This window comes from Parasteatoda tepidariorum, chromosome 4 (genome assembly GCF_982258835.1).
Source record: "Parasteatoda tepidariorum strain Cologne lab strain chromosome 4, Ptep-v5.0, whole genome shotgun sequence".
Classification (NCBI taxonomy): domain Eukaryota; kingdom Metazoa; phylum Arthropoda; class Arachnida; order Araneae; family Theridiidae; genus Parasteatoda; species Parasteatoda tepidariorum.
In genome coordinates this window covers 33,871,463-33,888,331 of record NC_141758.1, presented here as the reverse complement: position 1 = coordinate 33,888,331, position 16,869 = coordinate 33,871,463, and the positions used below count along the sequence as shown (strand labels likewise).

Genomic DNA, 16,869 nt, shown 5'->3' with positions numbered 1-16,869 from the left:
TGTTGATGAACAGAGTTGATAGGTTTCTTTCTGACTAAAATGATAAATTCGTACTGGTAAGATTTTACATGATTGATTTTCACTGCTGTTTTTGATTTGCTCCTGTCCCTAAAACTAATGGCGTGTATTTCAAACAGCAGAAACACAGCATTATTTCAATCACTCTATTCACTTCGATTCTTTTTAAAAGCACCAATGGTAATACAAGAATTAATACAACTAAACTTAATAATGAGTTTTTGCGCGAATTCGTTGATGTTTTGAAATCGAATTTTTTCTCTGTTGGAATTTGTAAACAATTAGTAAAAAGCAATATGTCTAAAACAGAGAATGCTATTACTTTAAAAGGCTCTGCAGATATTGTGACGGAATTTTTTGGTATTTAATTTCTTTAACACTTTCAAGGTCTGTTGTATTGTTACTATACGAAAATGTCCATTGCTCTTCAAAAGAAATATAGATTTTCTGTCTATTTCGTTATTGGATTCTTATGTTATGAATGAAATAAGTAGTATTAAATGTTTTTAGTCTTTTACTGTAAATATAGAATTTTTTTTTTTAAATAATTATTCTAGATATTGTAGCTCAGACTTTTACTTTTAAAAAAAGAAGTCACATTAATACTGTTATTGGCAGAACACAAGTTATTTTAAGTTCACGTGAATGATGAAGTAACTTCCTGTAAGTTTATAGAGGACTTGTCGCTACATTCTAATTCTTCACTCATTTTGATATGGCGTGAGTGACCAGTTTTACCACATTGCTCTATTTGACCAAACGCATGCCACCTTTTCATAAAAGACAGCTGGCAGAGAAGTTCTTCTCCATAGATTGCAACAAGAATGGGGTTTGCATGAGAACTTTTTAAAAGTATTTTGTGAAACTACCGTTTCTCCTAAAGTTGAATTTGTGAAGATACCGCTGAACGAAAATAAATTTCGCCTGGACAGACCCCTGAATGACTAACTATTATGTAATAAGAGTGAAAGTGTTTTTTTTGTGCACTGTGCATTTAAGGCTAACATATTCGAATTACATATTTTCATACAGGGAATAAACTTTAAGGAATTCTTCAGTGTTTTTTTAGATTTTAAAATTTGCTTCAGGAGAATGCTTCACTAAAACAGAACGCTTTGTTCTTTTGAGTTACATGACAATTTTTAATTATTGTAAACAAAGTGCTGTTTTGGATCTTAAATAGTCTCTTTGTGTTCTTCTGTTTACTTTCTTTAAAAAAAAAATTATTTTCACTCTTAACATATAGCATTACTATTCACTAAATAACATAGGTTCAGAGAACAGGCTAAACTGAAATAAAATAAGAAATTGCAAATAATACTACATGTTTAATTTCAAACAACGTTTGAGAAAAAGAGTAAATGTAGTTTTTAAACCAGAAAAATAAGATTGATGAACATGTTTATCGACTTTTGTTATTCATTAATTTTGTTATTCCTTTTTAATTTTCCAAAAATTAAAAAAAGAAACAAGATTTCGTTCACTATATTAGAAAGAAAAATTTAGTTGGATGTTCTTATGGACGTCAAGATAACATTGTGTCTATTAAACTACAAATGAGACTTCATGCAGTGGTCGTTATAATAGAAGAGTTGTTCAAATGCAGAAGGGAGACATACTAAAAAAAGTAAACTGTATCTTAAATTTTTGCTAAGAAACTGAAAAAACTTTTCAACAAGGGTTTTTTTTTCCTTCAAAATTTTACCTGTCCTATCTATTTTTTTTTTTTTTTCAATTTTATCAAGGTAGAGACATAGCTTTCTTGGGTTTTTTATAAAAGTTTGTTTTCAGTTTCAAAACCTTTTATGCTGGGTTTATAAAAAAAATTCTTCTTTTTTATGTATTCTGTGCACCTGTATTAAAATGTTTGTTAAATATGTTAGGTGCTAACCAAACTTTTTACTCCTTTAGATTTTGGAATTAATAGCATTATTTACCAAAGAGGGATATATCCTGTAGAATCCTTTAACCGTGTTGAAAAGTATGGACTGACAGTTTTAGTAACTAAAGATAATAAACTACAGGCCTTCATTTCTAATATTTTAAAGCAACTAAGAAGTAAGTAATTAGAATTTTAATATTTCGTCTTTGATACATGTAGATATTTTCTAATTTTACAACAAAAGATGTAATTTAAAAGATGTTTGTTATAATGTTCATGAATGTAAAATGAATACCTTAATATATTGAATATTTTAACTTATCTAATTAATTGTGTTTACCTTTAACATGACATACAAACGATTTCAATTAAGTAATACGGAACGCAATTAAATCCATATGAAAATATTTCATTGCTAGTCATACAGCTTCTTCAATTTTTTTTTCTTTCATTTTTCTGCACCTAAATACAAAGTAAAGAGTAAAATTTCGAAGAAATAAGTTTTTGACACATGTCTGTGTTTGGCAGTTTTAACCATAGATAAAACCTTTACATATAAAAAAGTTAAAATGTTGCATTTTTATATGCATACAAACAAACAAGTCCATACGCTCCAGAGAAAATCTGGAAAAACGAGATTTTGACACGAGATTGAAAGACACAATTCTCGGAATTGTCAAAGACAAATTTCGCTGAATGTCACAGTTACATTTCACTAAAAACGTAGGAGTTCATTCTCTTATTTGCTTGTACAATATAATATTTAAAAGTAATAAAATTACGTGCCAAAGAAGGGATTTGGTAGATTATTGAGATTCTTTTATGCTTTTGCAATTTTTGTGTAATTTTATTAACTCAAAGCATATCTCTTCACAATATGAGAATAATAATGGATTAAAAACAGTGGTAGAGCACAATGAATTACAGAGGTAATAACCTTCCCTTATTTTAAGTAAAACTTGCAGTTTCTGGCGGCATCAACCACAATGGAGTGGAAAATCACTTGAATTTCAGTTAATTGGAAATACAAACTTAAAGGAGGCTTTTTTTCACTCAAAAAAAAAAAAGAAAGTTTTTTTTTCCTTTTCTGAACTACTGACGCCAATCAATTGCTGCTGCAATTATTGTAAACCCAATGGTGTTAGTGCACTACTCGATTTAAAATCAGTTTTGAGCTTAAACTTGGAGATTGTTCACTAATTAAATTTCTCATCTGGGTTTACTGCCGTGCAGTTGAAAAAACAACTTAAATGCTTCATGATTGATTCTATTGCTAGTGCTATGAACGCTGAAATAGAATTTTAAAAAACTGATAAATCGAAAAGCTCTTTGAAAGAAAAGATGTCAGGGGGTCCTTTATTAATTTGTTTCGTGTCGTAAATGCTTCACAACCATGATTTCTTTGATTTTAAAGTAGACTATGCATTCATTGTAAACTAGACTTCAAGATAAAAATAAAGACTGTAACTGATTTTGACTGACCCAAAATGGATTATAAGACCTGCTATACACCCCTGTTTGGTAGTAAATAAATTAACATCTATTCTTTATAAAAACAAGCGTTTATGAAACAAGTTAATATCTTTTAATAAAAAAATTTTTTCTTATTAATTGGAATCAGAAGAATCATTAAAATCCGAAGATAAAATATGTATTCATAATGCATTTTCTTTAAAACAATGTATTGTTTCAATTATTATTATTATTAACTCTATATTTGCTGTAGAGAGCTATTCTATTCAAAAGGCTGATAATTAATTTTGGTTCATTCATCATTAATGTGAGTATTTTAACAAAATAAATTGTCAAAATAATTGTGAAGTTTTTTCAGTTCTTTTGCAAAATATTGCTTTTATAATTAGTGCACCTTTATATTAAAAAATTCGACATTTTAAACTCTTTACCTGGTTAAGTTCTATATCTCGTAAAATATAACACTTGATGTGCATTTTTTTTTTATCAAAGATCATTTGTTAATATTTTATAAAAGATTAAGAAAGTTTATGTATATTTTATATCATATATTTTTGCCTATTGCTCCTGATTATTATGTCTCTGACAAAATTTTGAAGTTATGAAATTTTGTGCTATTAATATGGTCGCATATCAAAAATATATTTCTAAATTTAACTGGAACTAGGTATCCCATATTCTAAAAAAAGGGAAATATTGTTGTACAATTGACTAAATTATCTAAATTTGTTACAGGCTGGTTAATGTCCAAGGAAGTTCATAAGCTTGTTGTTGTCATATCTAATTTTTATACGAAAGAAACATTGGAACGATGGGAATTTAAAATTCAGTGCGAAGGAGAATCAAATGAGGGGTATAATATACATATTTCAATTTCTCTTTATCTATTATGTACTTTTTTTCCTCTTTTAATTTTGTTCTTTTGCAAGCAAGGTTCACCAGCTGAAGATTCACCAAAGTTACCCTGAATATTTACCTTTCAAATTTATAACTTTTTTTCTAATTACGAAATGACCTGGAAAAAAATGTGCAAGCAGCTCTTAGGATTGGCTAAGATAATTTAAGTAAGCTATTAAAGTTCAAAAACTGGAGTATTGGAACAAAACTAAAGAGAGAAGCAGAGTGCTTGGAGCTGTGTTTTTGATTCAGTTGGAGCTTGAGCTCTAAGTTTTCCCATGCTTTAGGGCTCCAACACTTTCATTTTATCCTACAAACATTTGAATGTTTGTTGTATGACCTGTTAAATTGTAATAGCATTGCAACAAGTTGCTGTAAAGAAACTATTCTCATTATTTAATTACATTTATAATGATTTAAGATCAAATATGAAGGAGGGTTTATTCAATTCAATTCTACTGCAAATTAAGTTATTTGTATTTTTTGTGTGAACTGATGATTATGTTATTTTTTTTTTTTTTAAAATAATGTTAAATTAAAACCTGAAACTCTAAAGCACACATAAATATTTATCAAAATCACCACAGACCAAGCTTTAGTTTATTATCTGGGAGCCGTGCCGAAACTTAAGCTGCAACATTGGAAAATTCAAAATCAAGATTCCATGCAGGAAAGAGTGGGCAAAGCAATCAAAATTGTTCTAAGTGTGGAACAAGCCATAGCAAGTAAAGGCCAAAGTCCCTTTGAATTATAATAAGGAAAGAAAACATGATTTAATTTTACTATAATAATAATTTAGGGTAACGTACTTATTTAAGTATTTTTAGAAAATGGATTTAGTTATAAAGATTAGATCTAATGATAAAAGCATTATTTGAATATCTTAAAAGTTTAAAACAATTTTCTACATTGTTTTTGTTCTTTTTAAAAGAAAGCTCAAAAGGATAAGGGGTTGCCCAGATATTTCATTCTATACTATAAAACAAGGTTTATCAAAAATTACACCTGTATTGCGGGAGATCACTTGCCATAAAGTATGTTTTATTTTATTTTTTTGCATTCATCCTAATTTCTTTGCTTTCTTTTGAAAAGTATGAAAAATACTTGATACCTTTTTAATTTTTAAGATATTCAAATGAAATTTTTTTATTAGTTGCTAAATTTGATTCACTACAAAATTATGGAAAAACTTTTTAAAATTTTTTCAGTGCTTGCTCAGCGTAGGAAAACTTAAATACTCATAGCTTGAGCAGTATTTAACACATTTTTTAAAATTTTGTTTAATTCCATTGAATATCTCTAAAGTTATAACAAAGAAAAACATATAGCGAAAAGAAATAGTTTTTTATAAAAATGTCCATTTTTTTTCCATAAATATTTATTCTAGGTTTACAAAACTGTATGCAGTTGTTAAAAAAATCAACTGCAGTAATCGATACAAGTTACCAAGTGTATTTCTCAATTTTCCGGCTCAGGGTGTTAAAAAAAAAACTTCTTTACTTTCATAATTTATTGTATGTCTCTCAAACCTGTGAAAACTTTAAATTTTATTCCTAAGTATAAAAAATTGCAAGAACTAAACATCTCTAAAGTTACAAAATATTCCTTTAAGTATTTCTTGAGAAATTTTAAAAAATGTCAAAAACTGAAAGTGTTTCTTTCATTATTGTAGGGTAGTATGTATATTTGTATATATGTTTATGTATATATATGTTTATATCCATGTATATGAGTTTTTTTCATTTTGAAATGAAATTTATTTATTAAAAGTATTAAATTTTCTGCAAATATACTACAAATTTTTTTAAGAAAAAAAAATTAATTTTGTGCCTACAACTAATGTTTATAAATAAAAAATTTATATTTGATGATTGCCACCAATATGACTAAATATGCACACGACCCTTCGTTAGTCTACTCAAAATGAAACCTGTTATTTTATGCGGATAACCACATAATTAATACTTTTAACCAAAATGTGCATTTAGACATTTCTGCTAAAATTGAATTCTCATTGCAAGGATGCCAGCTTAACTAACTACGGTCAATTTCACTTAGTTTTTGTATAGTTTAAAAAATTCCTTAAAATTTGGATGGATGAAAAAAAAGCTTTGTCGATATATATTTTAACTCAATTTATTATTTGCTTGAAATTGAAATTAAACAATGAAGATAGTCTCACATAATATAGAATAGGGGACTTAATTACTTGCATAATTTATTTATATATTGTTATATATTATTATTGCTTTTGAAGAATTTTATATTATTTCACTTCCTAAATCAAAAGAAACAAGCTTTGAATTTGTAGTTGTTGCCTTAATAAATTTGTACACATTTTAATTTAAATGCATTTTTTTAGATTAGATTCAATATTTTATTAATCTTGATTTATTTTATTTTAGAGGCAAATCAAAGTCTAAGGATTTAAAAGAAATACAGAAAGAGATCAGAAATATTATTCGTCAAATAACAGCCAGTGTATCTTTTCTTCCTTTGCTTGATAATGCATGTAAGCATTTCTCGTTTTGCTTTTACATTTGCGTGTTTCACTTGCCATATCAATTAACTCCCCTTTTTCATTTATTTCTTTATCTTGTAATTTTAAGATTAAAAACATTTATTGATTTGCAACTATACATATTCAAAACAAGTTTCTCTAATAATTGTTCAACGCCATTAAACATTCTTTTTATTGCTATTGAATTATAAATAATTTATCTCAAGAATATTTTTTCAGATTATTACTTATATTTGTTTTATAATGTTAATCGATTTGGCAAATGAGTCATTCATTTTCTAAAGATGAAAAAGTTGTTGTATCTAAGTTTAGTTTATTTTGTATATAAAATTCTAAATATAAGCATCATTGGCATCTATAACAGTGCAATAATTTTTTTACGGTTCTTGTTAACCTTTTCTCTATTAATTTATCCAGGGTTCCCGCGGCCTTGAAAAAGCCTTGAAAAGTACTTGAATTTCATTTGGATTTTCAAGGGCCCCTAGAAGTACTTGAAAATGATATTAAATCCTTGAAAATTTCGAAATAACCTTGAAAAATATCGAAAACTCAGGAAAATAGCCCTATTTCCAGTATTTCTATGTTTAACTTTATGACACGCGTAAGTGTGAGAAAATGACTTCCCCGTCTTTCAGATGATGACACGTACTGTTTGATTTTAGGATTTTATGTATGTTTGGCTGATTTTAGGAATTTTAAATATTGGGAACTGCGCCAGATTCTGACAAAATCTCGAATCTTATTCAGGCGATTTTAATATCAATCATTGATCCTTCGTATTAGACTTATTTAAAAATTATGTGTTGCAGGGATGAAAGACGTCCACAGAAAAGCGGAAATCCGCTTTTTTTCCCCAATTTTGAAAATTTCCGACCATGTTCCAAAAACTAAAATTTTTGAGAAGTCCTATTGGAGAAACCCAAGCCGCCCGAACGATAGTCGGATTACCGCGACTTCTGCTATAGAGTGGAAAGGAGTCTAAGCGTTTCGTTACGAGCGCCGATATTTGATTTTTTTTTTTTTTTTTTTTTTTTTTTTGTTTGGCTGATTTTTGGAATTTTAAATATTAGGAACTGCACCGGAATTTGCTAAAATCGCGATTTTTAATCAAACGATTTTAATATCAATCATCGATTTTTGTATTTAACTGATTTAAAACTTACGTGTTGCAATTTTTTTACGCGATTTAAAAATCGTACTAGCAATTCATATTCACTCAATTTCAAAATCCAATATCGCGATTTGTATTTAAGCGTTTTTAAAACCCAATATCGCGATTTGTATTCTCGTGAGTTTAAAATCCAACGTCGCGATTCGTATTCACGCATTTTTAAATCCAATTTTGCAATTCGTTATCACGCAGTTATAATATCAGATATCGTTTTTCGTATTTGTACGCTATTTAAAAATTACTCACTGCGATTCGTATTCACGTGATCTAAAAATTATGCATCGTGATTCTTATTTACGCGATTTAAAAATTCAATATCGCAATTTGTATTTTCGTGTCTTTAAAATCCAACAGCGTGATTCGTAATCACGGGATTTTATAAATCCAAAATCGCGATTAATATTCACGCGATTTTAAAATTCAATATCGTTATTTGTATTCACGCGATTTTAAAATCCAGTATCGTGATTTGTATTTTCGTGTTTTTAAAATCCAAAATCGCGATTCATATTCACGCGATTTTAAAATCCAATATCGTGATTCATATTCACGCGATTTTAAAATCCAAAATCGCGATTCATATTCACGCGATTTTAAAATCCAATTTCGTGATTCATATTCACGCGATTTTGAAATCCTAAATCGCGATTATTGAAAGAAGTAGAAGTAAGCTTTCTCTTGAATTAGTTACTGTAAAGATGTGATATATTTTTCATTAGTAAGTAATTTAATAGTCGCGCCTTCCTATAATTGCTTAATTTTTTTTTAATATATTAGTGGTCAATATTTTAAAATTATATTTAAGAAAAATTTAAAGTTAATTGTCTAAATGCTTCTGCCACTTTAAATATTGAATAAAAATCTCCCAGCATAGTTAAAAGTTGCCTTTATAAATCTCAGTATCATATAGAGCACTCCCCCCCCCCTCCTCCTAGTGACCTGCGTTGTAAAAGTTCAGCTTTTTTAATTTTTGTCCACTTTAATGCCTAGTGTTGCAATTCGTTTTCGCGTGATTCAAAAATCGTACTCGCAATTCCCATTAAAGCAATTTAAAAATCTAATATCGTGATTTGTACTTAAGTGTTTTTTTAGCGAAAGTAGTTTTTCCGCGAGTTTAAAATCCAATGTCGCTATTCGTATTCACTCATTTTGCGATATCAAACATCGATTTTCGTATTTATACTCGATTTGAAAACTACTCGTTGCAATTCATATTCACGTGACCATGTCAAATGCGTATGATCGATGCTACTGAAAAAAAGTTTATTCAAGTATGAGTGGTTAATTAAAAAAGTCAGTGACCAAAATTGTTACTAAGAATCTATCAGAAGGTATTGAGGTGAAAGTTGGCAACTGTTTCAATTTAAAATGGTTGACTGATAATAAATTTAAAATGATAATCAAGCCGCAACATCCAATAATTGATTAATTTTCTTAAATAGAAAAGTGGTCGAAATTTCAAAATTATATTTAAGAACAATTTAAATTTCACTGTCTAAATGCTTCTGCCACTTTAAATATTAAATAAAAGTCTCCCGGCAGAGTTGTTTTTAAATATCTAATTGATATCACACTATTATATAGAACATTCCCCCCTACCCCGTCTTCTGCCCGAATCTTTGCTTATTCAGACTTTGTATACCTAGCTTAAAATAAGCCTTAATGCAAAATTCAAACCTGACGTTTTTATGCATCATGAATTTTATTCTCGACTTGATGCCAATCACCCTTGTTTTTTTTTTTTTTATATATATATATATATATGCTTAGATCACTTTCCGAAATCAAGAGAGAGCAATGGAAGTCTTATTTTTCAGTACTGCTATTATCGACTAACATTTATCGTCAAAACATTTTAGTTTAAAATGTTAAATTTTAGTCTATCTTTAACTAAAATTTAAGTCCTTGAGAATTTTATAATAAGTCTTAAGAAGTCCTTGAAAAGTACTTGAATTTTATTTTTATAGTAGAGCATGAACCCTGTTATCTTTTTAACACAAAATTTATTTTTTTTATTTCAATTTGTATCTTTTATCAGAATTAATTCTAATTTTCAAAAATTATTAGCTATGATGAACTCCAAACTTTTATTAACACCTGTGATGCATAACTAAATGTGGCATTAAATTCTACTAGTAATTCTGTTATATTTGCTATCATAATAAGAACATATTATACCAATATTGTGTTAACTATAGGTACTATGGTAATAAGCTTTTAACAGCCCTCCAAAACGAATAAGTATCCTAATATCCAAAATATATGGAGAAAAAAAAATTTATATTCTACAGTGGCTTTATCCAGTGTTTTCACTACAGTGCGAGAAATTCGCGCATTCCGTGAATCAATTTCAAAATTCCCGAATTTCTCGCATTTTGGAAGAAGCTTCGAATTACGCCATTTAGAATAAAATCCGTTTCACTTTTCTTCCTGGATCTTTCATTATTTTCAACAATTGCCCCGTTATCTAGCTTCCCTATTTACCAGTATTGTTCAGAACCTTTTCGAACAACAGAACACAACCCCTCCGAACCACGGAACCCCTTTCAGAACGCATTTCTCTGCAACCATGTGTTTACCATAGGTAAGGTTTTTTTCATGTAAGACGTTCAAATTTTTTATGCAATAATATAAGATGGACAAATACCTAGTAAAAGCAAAATCTTCTATGATAATGCCGCAAAAATATTCAATGCTTTAAAAAATAGAAGACGTTAAAAATTTATTATAATAAAAGAAATGGGGGGTTTTTTTCAAGTCTATTTGTCTTTTTTTAGTTTTTAGAAATCTCACTTAACCTTCTGAAATCTCACCCTGTTTTTGAGAAAGGGTGAGAAATTCTCGCCTATTTTTTTTCTATGATAAAAACACTGCTTTGTCCCAGATTTACCATAGTAAAAGTTAGAAATTCTACCCCTAAAAAGAAAGATTAACTTCACATATATATTATCATTTAACATACGCTATTCAGAATTAACCACAATTGTCCCATGACTTACTTGATAGCTTCAATTTAATTTTATTAGTTCTTAATAAGTATTTATTGAAGTTTATAGAAGCATGTTTTAAAAGTATCTATATTGAAAGGGTTCAATAGGTAAGGTTCAAAAGGTATATCTTTTAAAATATTAGTTTGGAAGTCATCACCATTCTTTGCAAAATGGTCGACATTGATTTTACCTGTGATAACCAAATGAAAGAAACCAAAAATAAATATTTCATTGAAAAAAACTGCAATAAAATTTATTTTTGATTGTTTTGAGTAGCAAGCTCATATTATCAAATCGTAAGGTAAAATCTTATTTTGAGATGTAGTATCTGAACGAGTTGCCAGAGAAAGTTTTAAAGTAGACAGTTAGGTCCACCATTGTCTTTGGGTGTAAGTACGCCACATTGGGCAGATCGGTTCAGAGTTGTGGATTTCAGTACAGTACCTACAAACATACATTGTAGTCCTGTCGGTTGGTCAGAGTGCTTGAGGCTGAAGTGGCCCTTTACTCTTTCATGAATTGAAGGATTGTTGTGGTGGTTCCTTACTGTCCTTGTTGCCTAAAAATAAAAGTAGAGAAATAATTATGAGAAAATTGCGTAAGTAATATTAAATAATGATGCCCCTTTTACATATACAATTAAATAAATAATGTAGAAAAAGAATAATAAAAGTATACTTCCTGTAAGAAGTTTGTCAAACTCAATTGTACATCTCTTAAGTATAATACACTTTCTTATCACATTCTCTACAACATTATCTTCACTAATCACTTTTATCATAAAGCATAGTCAATTTTCATGAAATCTAGTCAGGGCTTAATCCAGGGCGATTTTGGTACCGTTTTTCGGTACCTTCACAAAATTTTTTTAAAAAAAACGGTACCTTCACAAAATTAAAAAAAAAAATCGGTACCTTCACAAAAAAAATCAGTACTTCAACAAACTTTAAAAAAAAACGCATCTTCACGAAAATAAAAAAGAAAGTTAGAAGGAATTAAAGTGCTGAATAGTTTTCCGAGCGGTTCACGGAAAAGTGGATTCACAGTGAATGCCGTATGGTACGCCATCGGACGGCGTTCCGCGCAACCGCACTGGCTTGATATGCTGACGTCACTTCTCCTAAATACGCCATTCAATCGGAGTGAGTGGTGAAGTTTTTATACTAGGCAACCGGCTAAATTGAGCCAGCGTGTAAACAACTCAACTCATTTTCCCAGACAAGTGTTTTTGTTATGATTTAGCGTAAAACGTGTTCTATTCGTATTTTTTAACAAGATTTATGAAAAGTTTTTATAATGAAGCGAGGAAGAAATTTAAGTGGAGCGGGTGGCTCACGGAATAGCGATTATTATATGAAGCGTTTACGCACGATCGATAGTATAGGAACGAAATCAATTAAAACATTTTTTTCAGTCTGAAAAAACTGAGGAGAAACCGTCACAACAGTCGCCGTCTAAAAAAACCGTCACAGTTGATAACGAGGCACAGTGAATTAAAAATGCTACGGAACCAATGATTGAAGAGCAAAACAATTCAAGTTTTGCTACAAAAAAAAAAATTTTTTTTTTTTTTTTTTTAAATCAATACTTAATTTTCACAAAAATAAAGAAAATTTTCACAAAAATAATTTTTTTTCACAAAAATAGGTACTAGGATTGAAAACCTGGATTAAGCCCTGCTAGTACAATTCAAATAAAGTTTATTTGTGTTAACGCATTTTATATACAATTACACGTCTATATCAGTGTTATTCTATACGAATATTGTCCATTTTTGTAATATTTTATATAAATAAGTGGCATATGAATATATTGCCATAATATAAAATTCACTATTTACACTCCATTGAGTTTGACTCAAATGGTCAGTGTTGCAACACTTGTAAAAAAAAATGTGCAACTGGTCTCAGAGAGGCATCTTCAAATAGGTTTTCATACTCGAAAATTGACATGCATATAAACATTCAACTTTATTTATACTGATATGTAAACCTAATTGCCCTTTTTTAATGTAAAAAAAGTCTTTATTGTCAAAAAATCTATTCAAGTTATGCTTTTAACAAACTAAGTTTTATGTAGAATTTTTATCACTCAACAAGTTTTTTTTTTTTTTTTTTTTTTTTTTTTTTTTAATTTCTCGGTTATAACCGAAATCACCTTTAAAAAGATAGTACAAAATTATATTTTTATTAGTGTACCTATTGAAAGCATGAAGTTTCTTTTTTTATCATAATTATGTTTAAAATATCCAAGTAACTATTGTCTTCTTAAATACAAATTTTTATACAAAGGTATTGATGTTTAGTGTAATTTACTTTTTCCTCTCCTTATAAAGGTGCATGAATATGAAGTATTTACACTTTTATGAGTATCTGTGTGAAATTGCAACATCTAAACATTCTACTCTTAGATAAATTGTTTTTTGAAAAAATGAAAACCTATTAAAACTGTAAATTAATGTTTAAGACCTGTCCTTTGCATGAGATATATCATATTAAATGATATGTTTAATATACAAAGCTTTTTTATTTGTATTTTGTCAGATTTCTGCAATTTAGTGGTTTATGCTGCGTATGATTTTTACCTTTTGTGACATTGCAACAGTAAAATTTTAACCTACCTTATAGTCAGAATATAAATATTTTTCCCAATCTGGTTCGACAACAATAAAAGAAAGTTTTCTACTTTTGCTGAATGTAGACTACAGATCAGATTTTAGAGGCTTATTCTCAAAAACTTTCAATATAGTCTGAGGTTGATGAGGTTTTTTTTATTTTTAACCTAAGTAAATTTTTTGTATCATGCTTTTTAACACAAAATAATCGTTGAATATTGTCTTCAACAAAATCATTTATAATTTTATTTGATAACATTGTATTTGGTTTGCTTTTCTAATAAAATTATGCTAAACTATTCTTTGATATTTATAAATTTTACCAATGTCAGATCTTTGTTTGTGGCTCTCTATTTCAGTGCCTGATTTATCATAAAGTCTGTGAGGCCAGACTCCCTAAATGTTTAAAACAATTTCTTTTTCTTATCTCATCAAAATTTGAGTTAGCAACAAATTGTAATAAATCTAAGCTCAAATTTACTGATATATTATAATTTACTCTTGTTATAAGCAATTTAAAAGCACTTCATAAAGTAAATTTGGCACATCAAGTAAATTTGGTTTAAAGATACGACCAGGGGCGCCTGACAGTTTCGTGCCTAGGGCTGTCACACTTCCGGATCTGCTTTTCTTTACATCATACTTAGTTTTTTTGTTGGTTATTCCATAAGCAAATTCTGTATTTATTTATGTCACGAAAGATACTTTTGAAGTCACTTATAATGAGAGCAATGGGAATTGGCTTTCTAAATCTAGGATCCCATGAAAGCCAAGTCAGCTAACATTATCAAAAAAAAAGGAACTAAACTAATAAAAAAAATGAACTAGAAAATGTACGTTTGGAAAGAGTCCTAATGTACATTTTCTAATCCACCTTCAAAACTTCCAAACCCACATTCATAGACCCTGAGTTTGCAACGAAAATTGCCAACTTTTCTGGTTCTTTGTGCAACTTGTGAAATATTTTGTGCCAGACTTGTTGTAGATCAGGGCTTTCCAACTTACATGAGGCCGGGGGCCGCAATTAAGAACACCAGTCAAATGGCAGGCCGCAACTTTATCAAAATTTTATCTAGGACTCTTATGTTTGAAAGAACATTAAATATTACTGTCAGATTTTTGTCAAGTTGTACAAAACAAACGTATTGAATTACAAATTAAAATTAGAAGTAGATTTTTAAGCAATATACATGATTATTTTTGTATTTAAAAACATTTTTTTGCTCTGTTGGTATGTTGAATTTCACAGAAACTAATAAATTAGGTTCTTTTAACGAAAGAAGAGTATTTTAAACCCATATATATTTTTTAAGAAAATTTTCCTCACAAAATGACAATTAATATATTTCAGTTTGTGGGCCGCTAGTTGGTAACCAGTGTTGTAGATCAAACAGTTATTAAGATTTAAGAAAGAAAAATAAATATTTCTATCAGTGTAAAAGAAAAATTACAAAAATAAAGTTTTAATTTCATGCTGATTGCATTAGCAGCTTAATTTTTTTTATTCAGTATGTGTATTTAAACAATGGCAATTGCTCCACCTACAACAAGTATATCAATGCCTTTTCTTACTTATATTGAAACCAGAAAAATTTAAAATTTCTTGGAAAAACCACTTATTTTTAGTTTGGGTGGTGGTAATTTTTTATCCTATTACTGTTAGTTTCTATGTTTTACAAGCATTTGTTCAGGCGCATGCGATGTAGTAGTTATAGAATCTATTCAATAGTTTGCATTGTAACATCTTCTGTAAATAATTACACTTATGATAACTGATGATTTTTGTCTGCCTGCTGTAGAAAAATGAAATCACATTACAATTATAGGCTTGAGTATACTTGATTTTTAAAGAGTTTAAACATGCTATTTTATGATTATTGTACATTTATATGAATATTTAGTTTTTCTCATTCAGTAGGGATAATTAAAACCATTTTAAAATTATAAATCCTAGAAAAAAATAGCATAAATTTTACTACCTCGTTAAAAAAAACATTTAACGCTAAATATGAAAAAGTTGACAGTTATGTGTAAGGAACTTTTTTTTCTCCCTTGATTTTTCAACAGATTAAACTAAAGGAGTATTAATAAAACCCTCCAAAGGAAATTAAATTGTGCCTAATACTATTTTTTTTCTTGCAGCTGTAATAAAATGATTTTAAAGGTGTTTTGGAATAATTCCTTGTTTATATTCAATTTATGCTTGTAATAACAATGCTTATTTTATAAACATTTTAACATTAAATTCACTTATTAAATTTTTATTGGTTTGATAAGTAATGAATGTTTTTTTTATATAGGCTCATTTGACGTTTTACTATACACAAGTAAAGATATTGAGGTTCCTGATGAATGGGCAGACAGTACAGCTCATCTGATACCGGATTGTGAAGAAGTTAGGTTGAGCAATTTTTCCACTTCTGTTCACAAAGTAGATACAGCAGTTCAATACAAAACCTGTGAATAAAATGAATATATTTTGTTCAAATGATTTTGAAATATTTTACATAAACTTTTTCCATGCTCCATCCATGATGCTTTTTTTTGTAATATTCGTATATTTTTTTTGTATATTTATACTTTTTTAAGTTGTGCTGTAAATAAAGAATAATCTTTTTATGAAAATGTCTTAATTTATTTAAATTATTATTTAACGTAAATTTGTTTGTCTTTTAAAAAATTATTGTAAGATTTATTTAATAGATTACTTGTATTTCTTATCTCTGTTCTATGAAGGAAAGCTATTAAATTGCATAAACCATTTGAGCCTTAAATTCGTTTTTAGAAATAATTCTAAGATTACATCAAATATATCTTTATTTAACTTAAAGGAATATTTTTTATAATTTTAATAACGCTCATGAATTTAATTAAATTAAAGCAGGTCAATCTTTCTCGAATCCGCTTTCTTTCAAGGCTGCAAAAAAAAAAAAAAAAAAACTTAGAAAATCCAAGAATATACGACCTACCCTTGTAAATTTCTATAATTATCAAGTTTCTTTTAAATTTATTTTGATCTATTTTTATATTAAAGAATCAATTTCCAAAGTCTGGAAAATTCAAGTTCCGAGATTTTTTACCGTCATAGTCACCAAGAGATAAAGCCGTTGAGATCAGCACAGTGTTTTAGTGACGTCTCTCAGAGTTGTTCTGATTTGCCGCCAATTTCAAATGTTATTTATATAAACAAAAGCTTTCTTTGACCGTTGGTTAAGCTATTCTTTCTATGGTATTGTTTTATGGTTCTTAATGCCTGTGCAGTTCCGAAATTTAAATGTAATTATAAAAATGTTAGCTTAAAAA

The 16,869-nt window shown here is 28.5% G+C and overlaps 1 protein-coding gene across 1 annotated transcript; it reads left to right on the top strand.

Annotated features, from left to right (window-relative positions):
- Positions 1 to 209: 209 nt before the first annotated feature.
- On the top strand, positions 210 to 16,191 carry LOC107439734 (mitotic spindle assembly checkpoint protein MAD2A). Its single transcript, XM_016052421.4, has 5 exons — positions 210 to 378; positions 1,930 to 2,076; positions 4,109 to 4,226; positions 6,676 to 6,782; positions 15,867 to 16,191. Exons 1-5 carry the CDS (start codon positions 315 to 317, stop codon positions 16,031 to 16,033), a joined length of 603 nt encoding a protein of 200 aa, XP_015907907.1. The 5' UTR covers positions 210 to 314; the 3' UTR covers positions 16,034 to 16,191.
- Positions 16,192 to 16,869: the final 678 nt, after the last annotated feature.

Excerpts from the sequence above, each read along its gene's own strand:
- LOC107439734 (XM_016052421.4), top strand. The coding sequence starts at position 315 with ATGTCTAAAACAGAGAATGCTATTACTTTAAAAGGCTCTGCAGATATT. Across the intron at positions 379-1,929 it reads TATTGTGACGGAATTTTTTG|ATTTTGGAATTAATAGCATT; the intron begins GTATTTAATTTC and ends TTACTCCTTTAG. Across the intron at positions 6,783-15,866 it reads TCCTTTGCTTGATAATGCAT|GCTCATTTGACGTTTTACTA; the intron begins GTAAGCATTTCT and ends TTTTTTATATAG.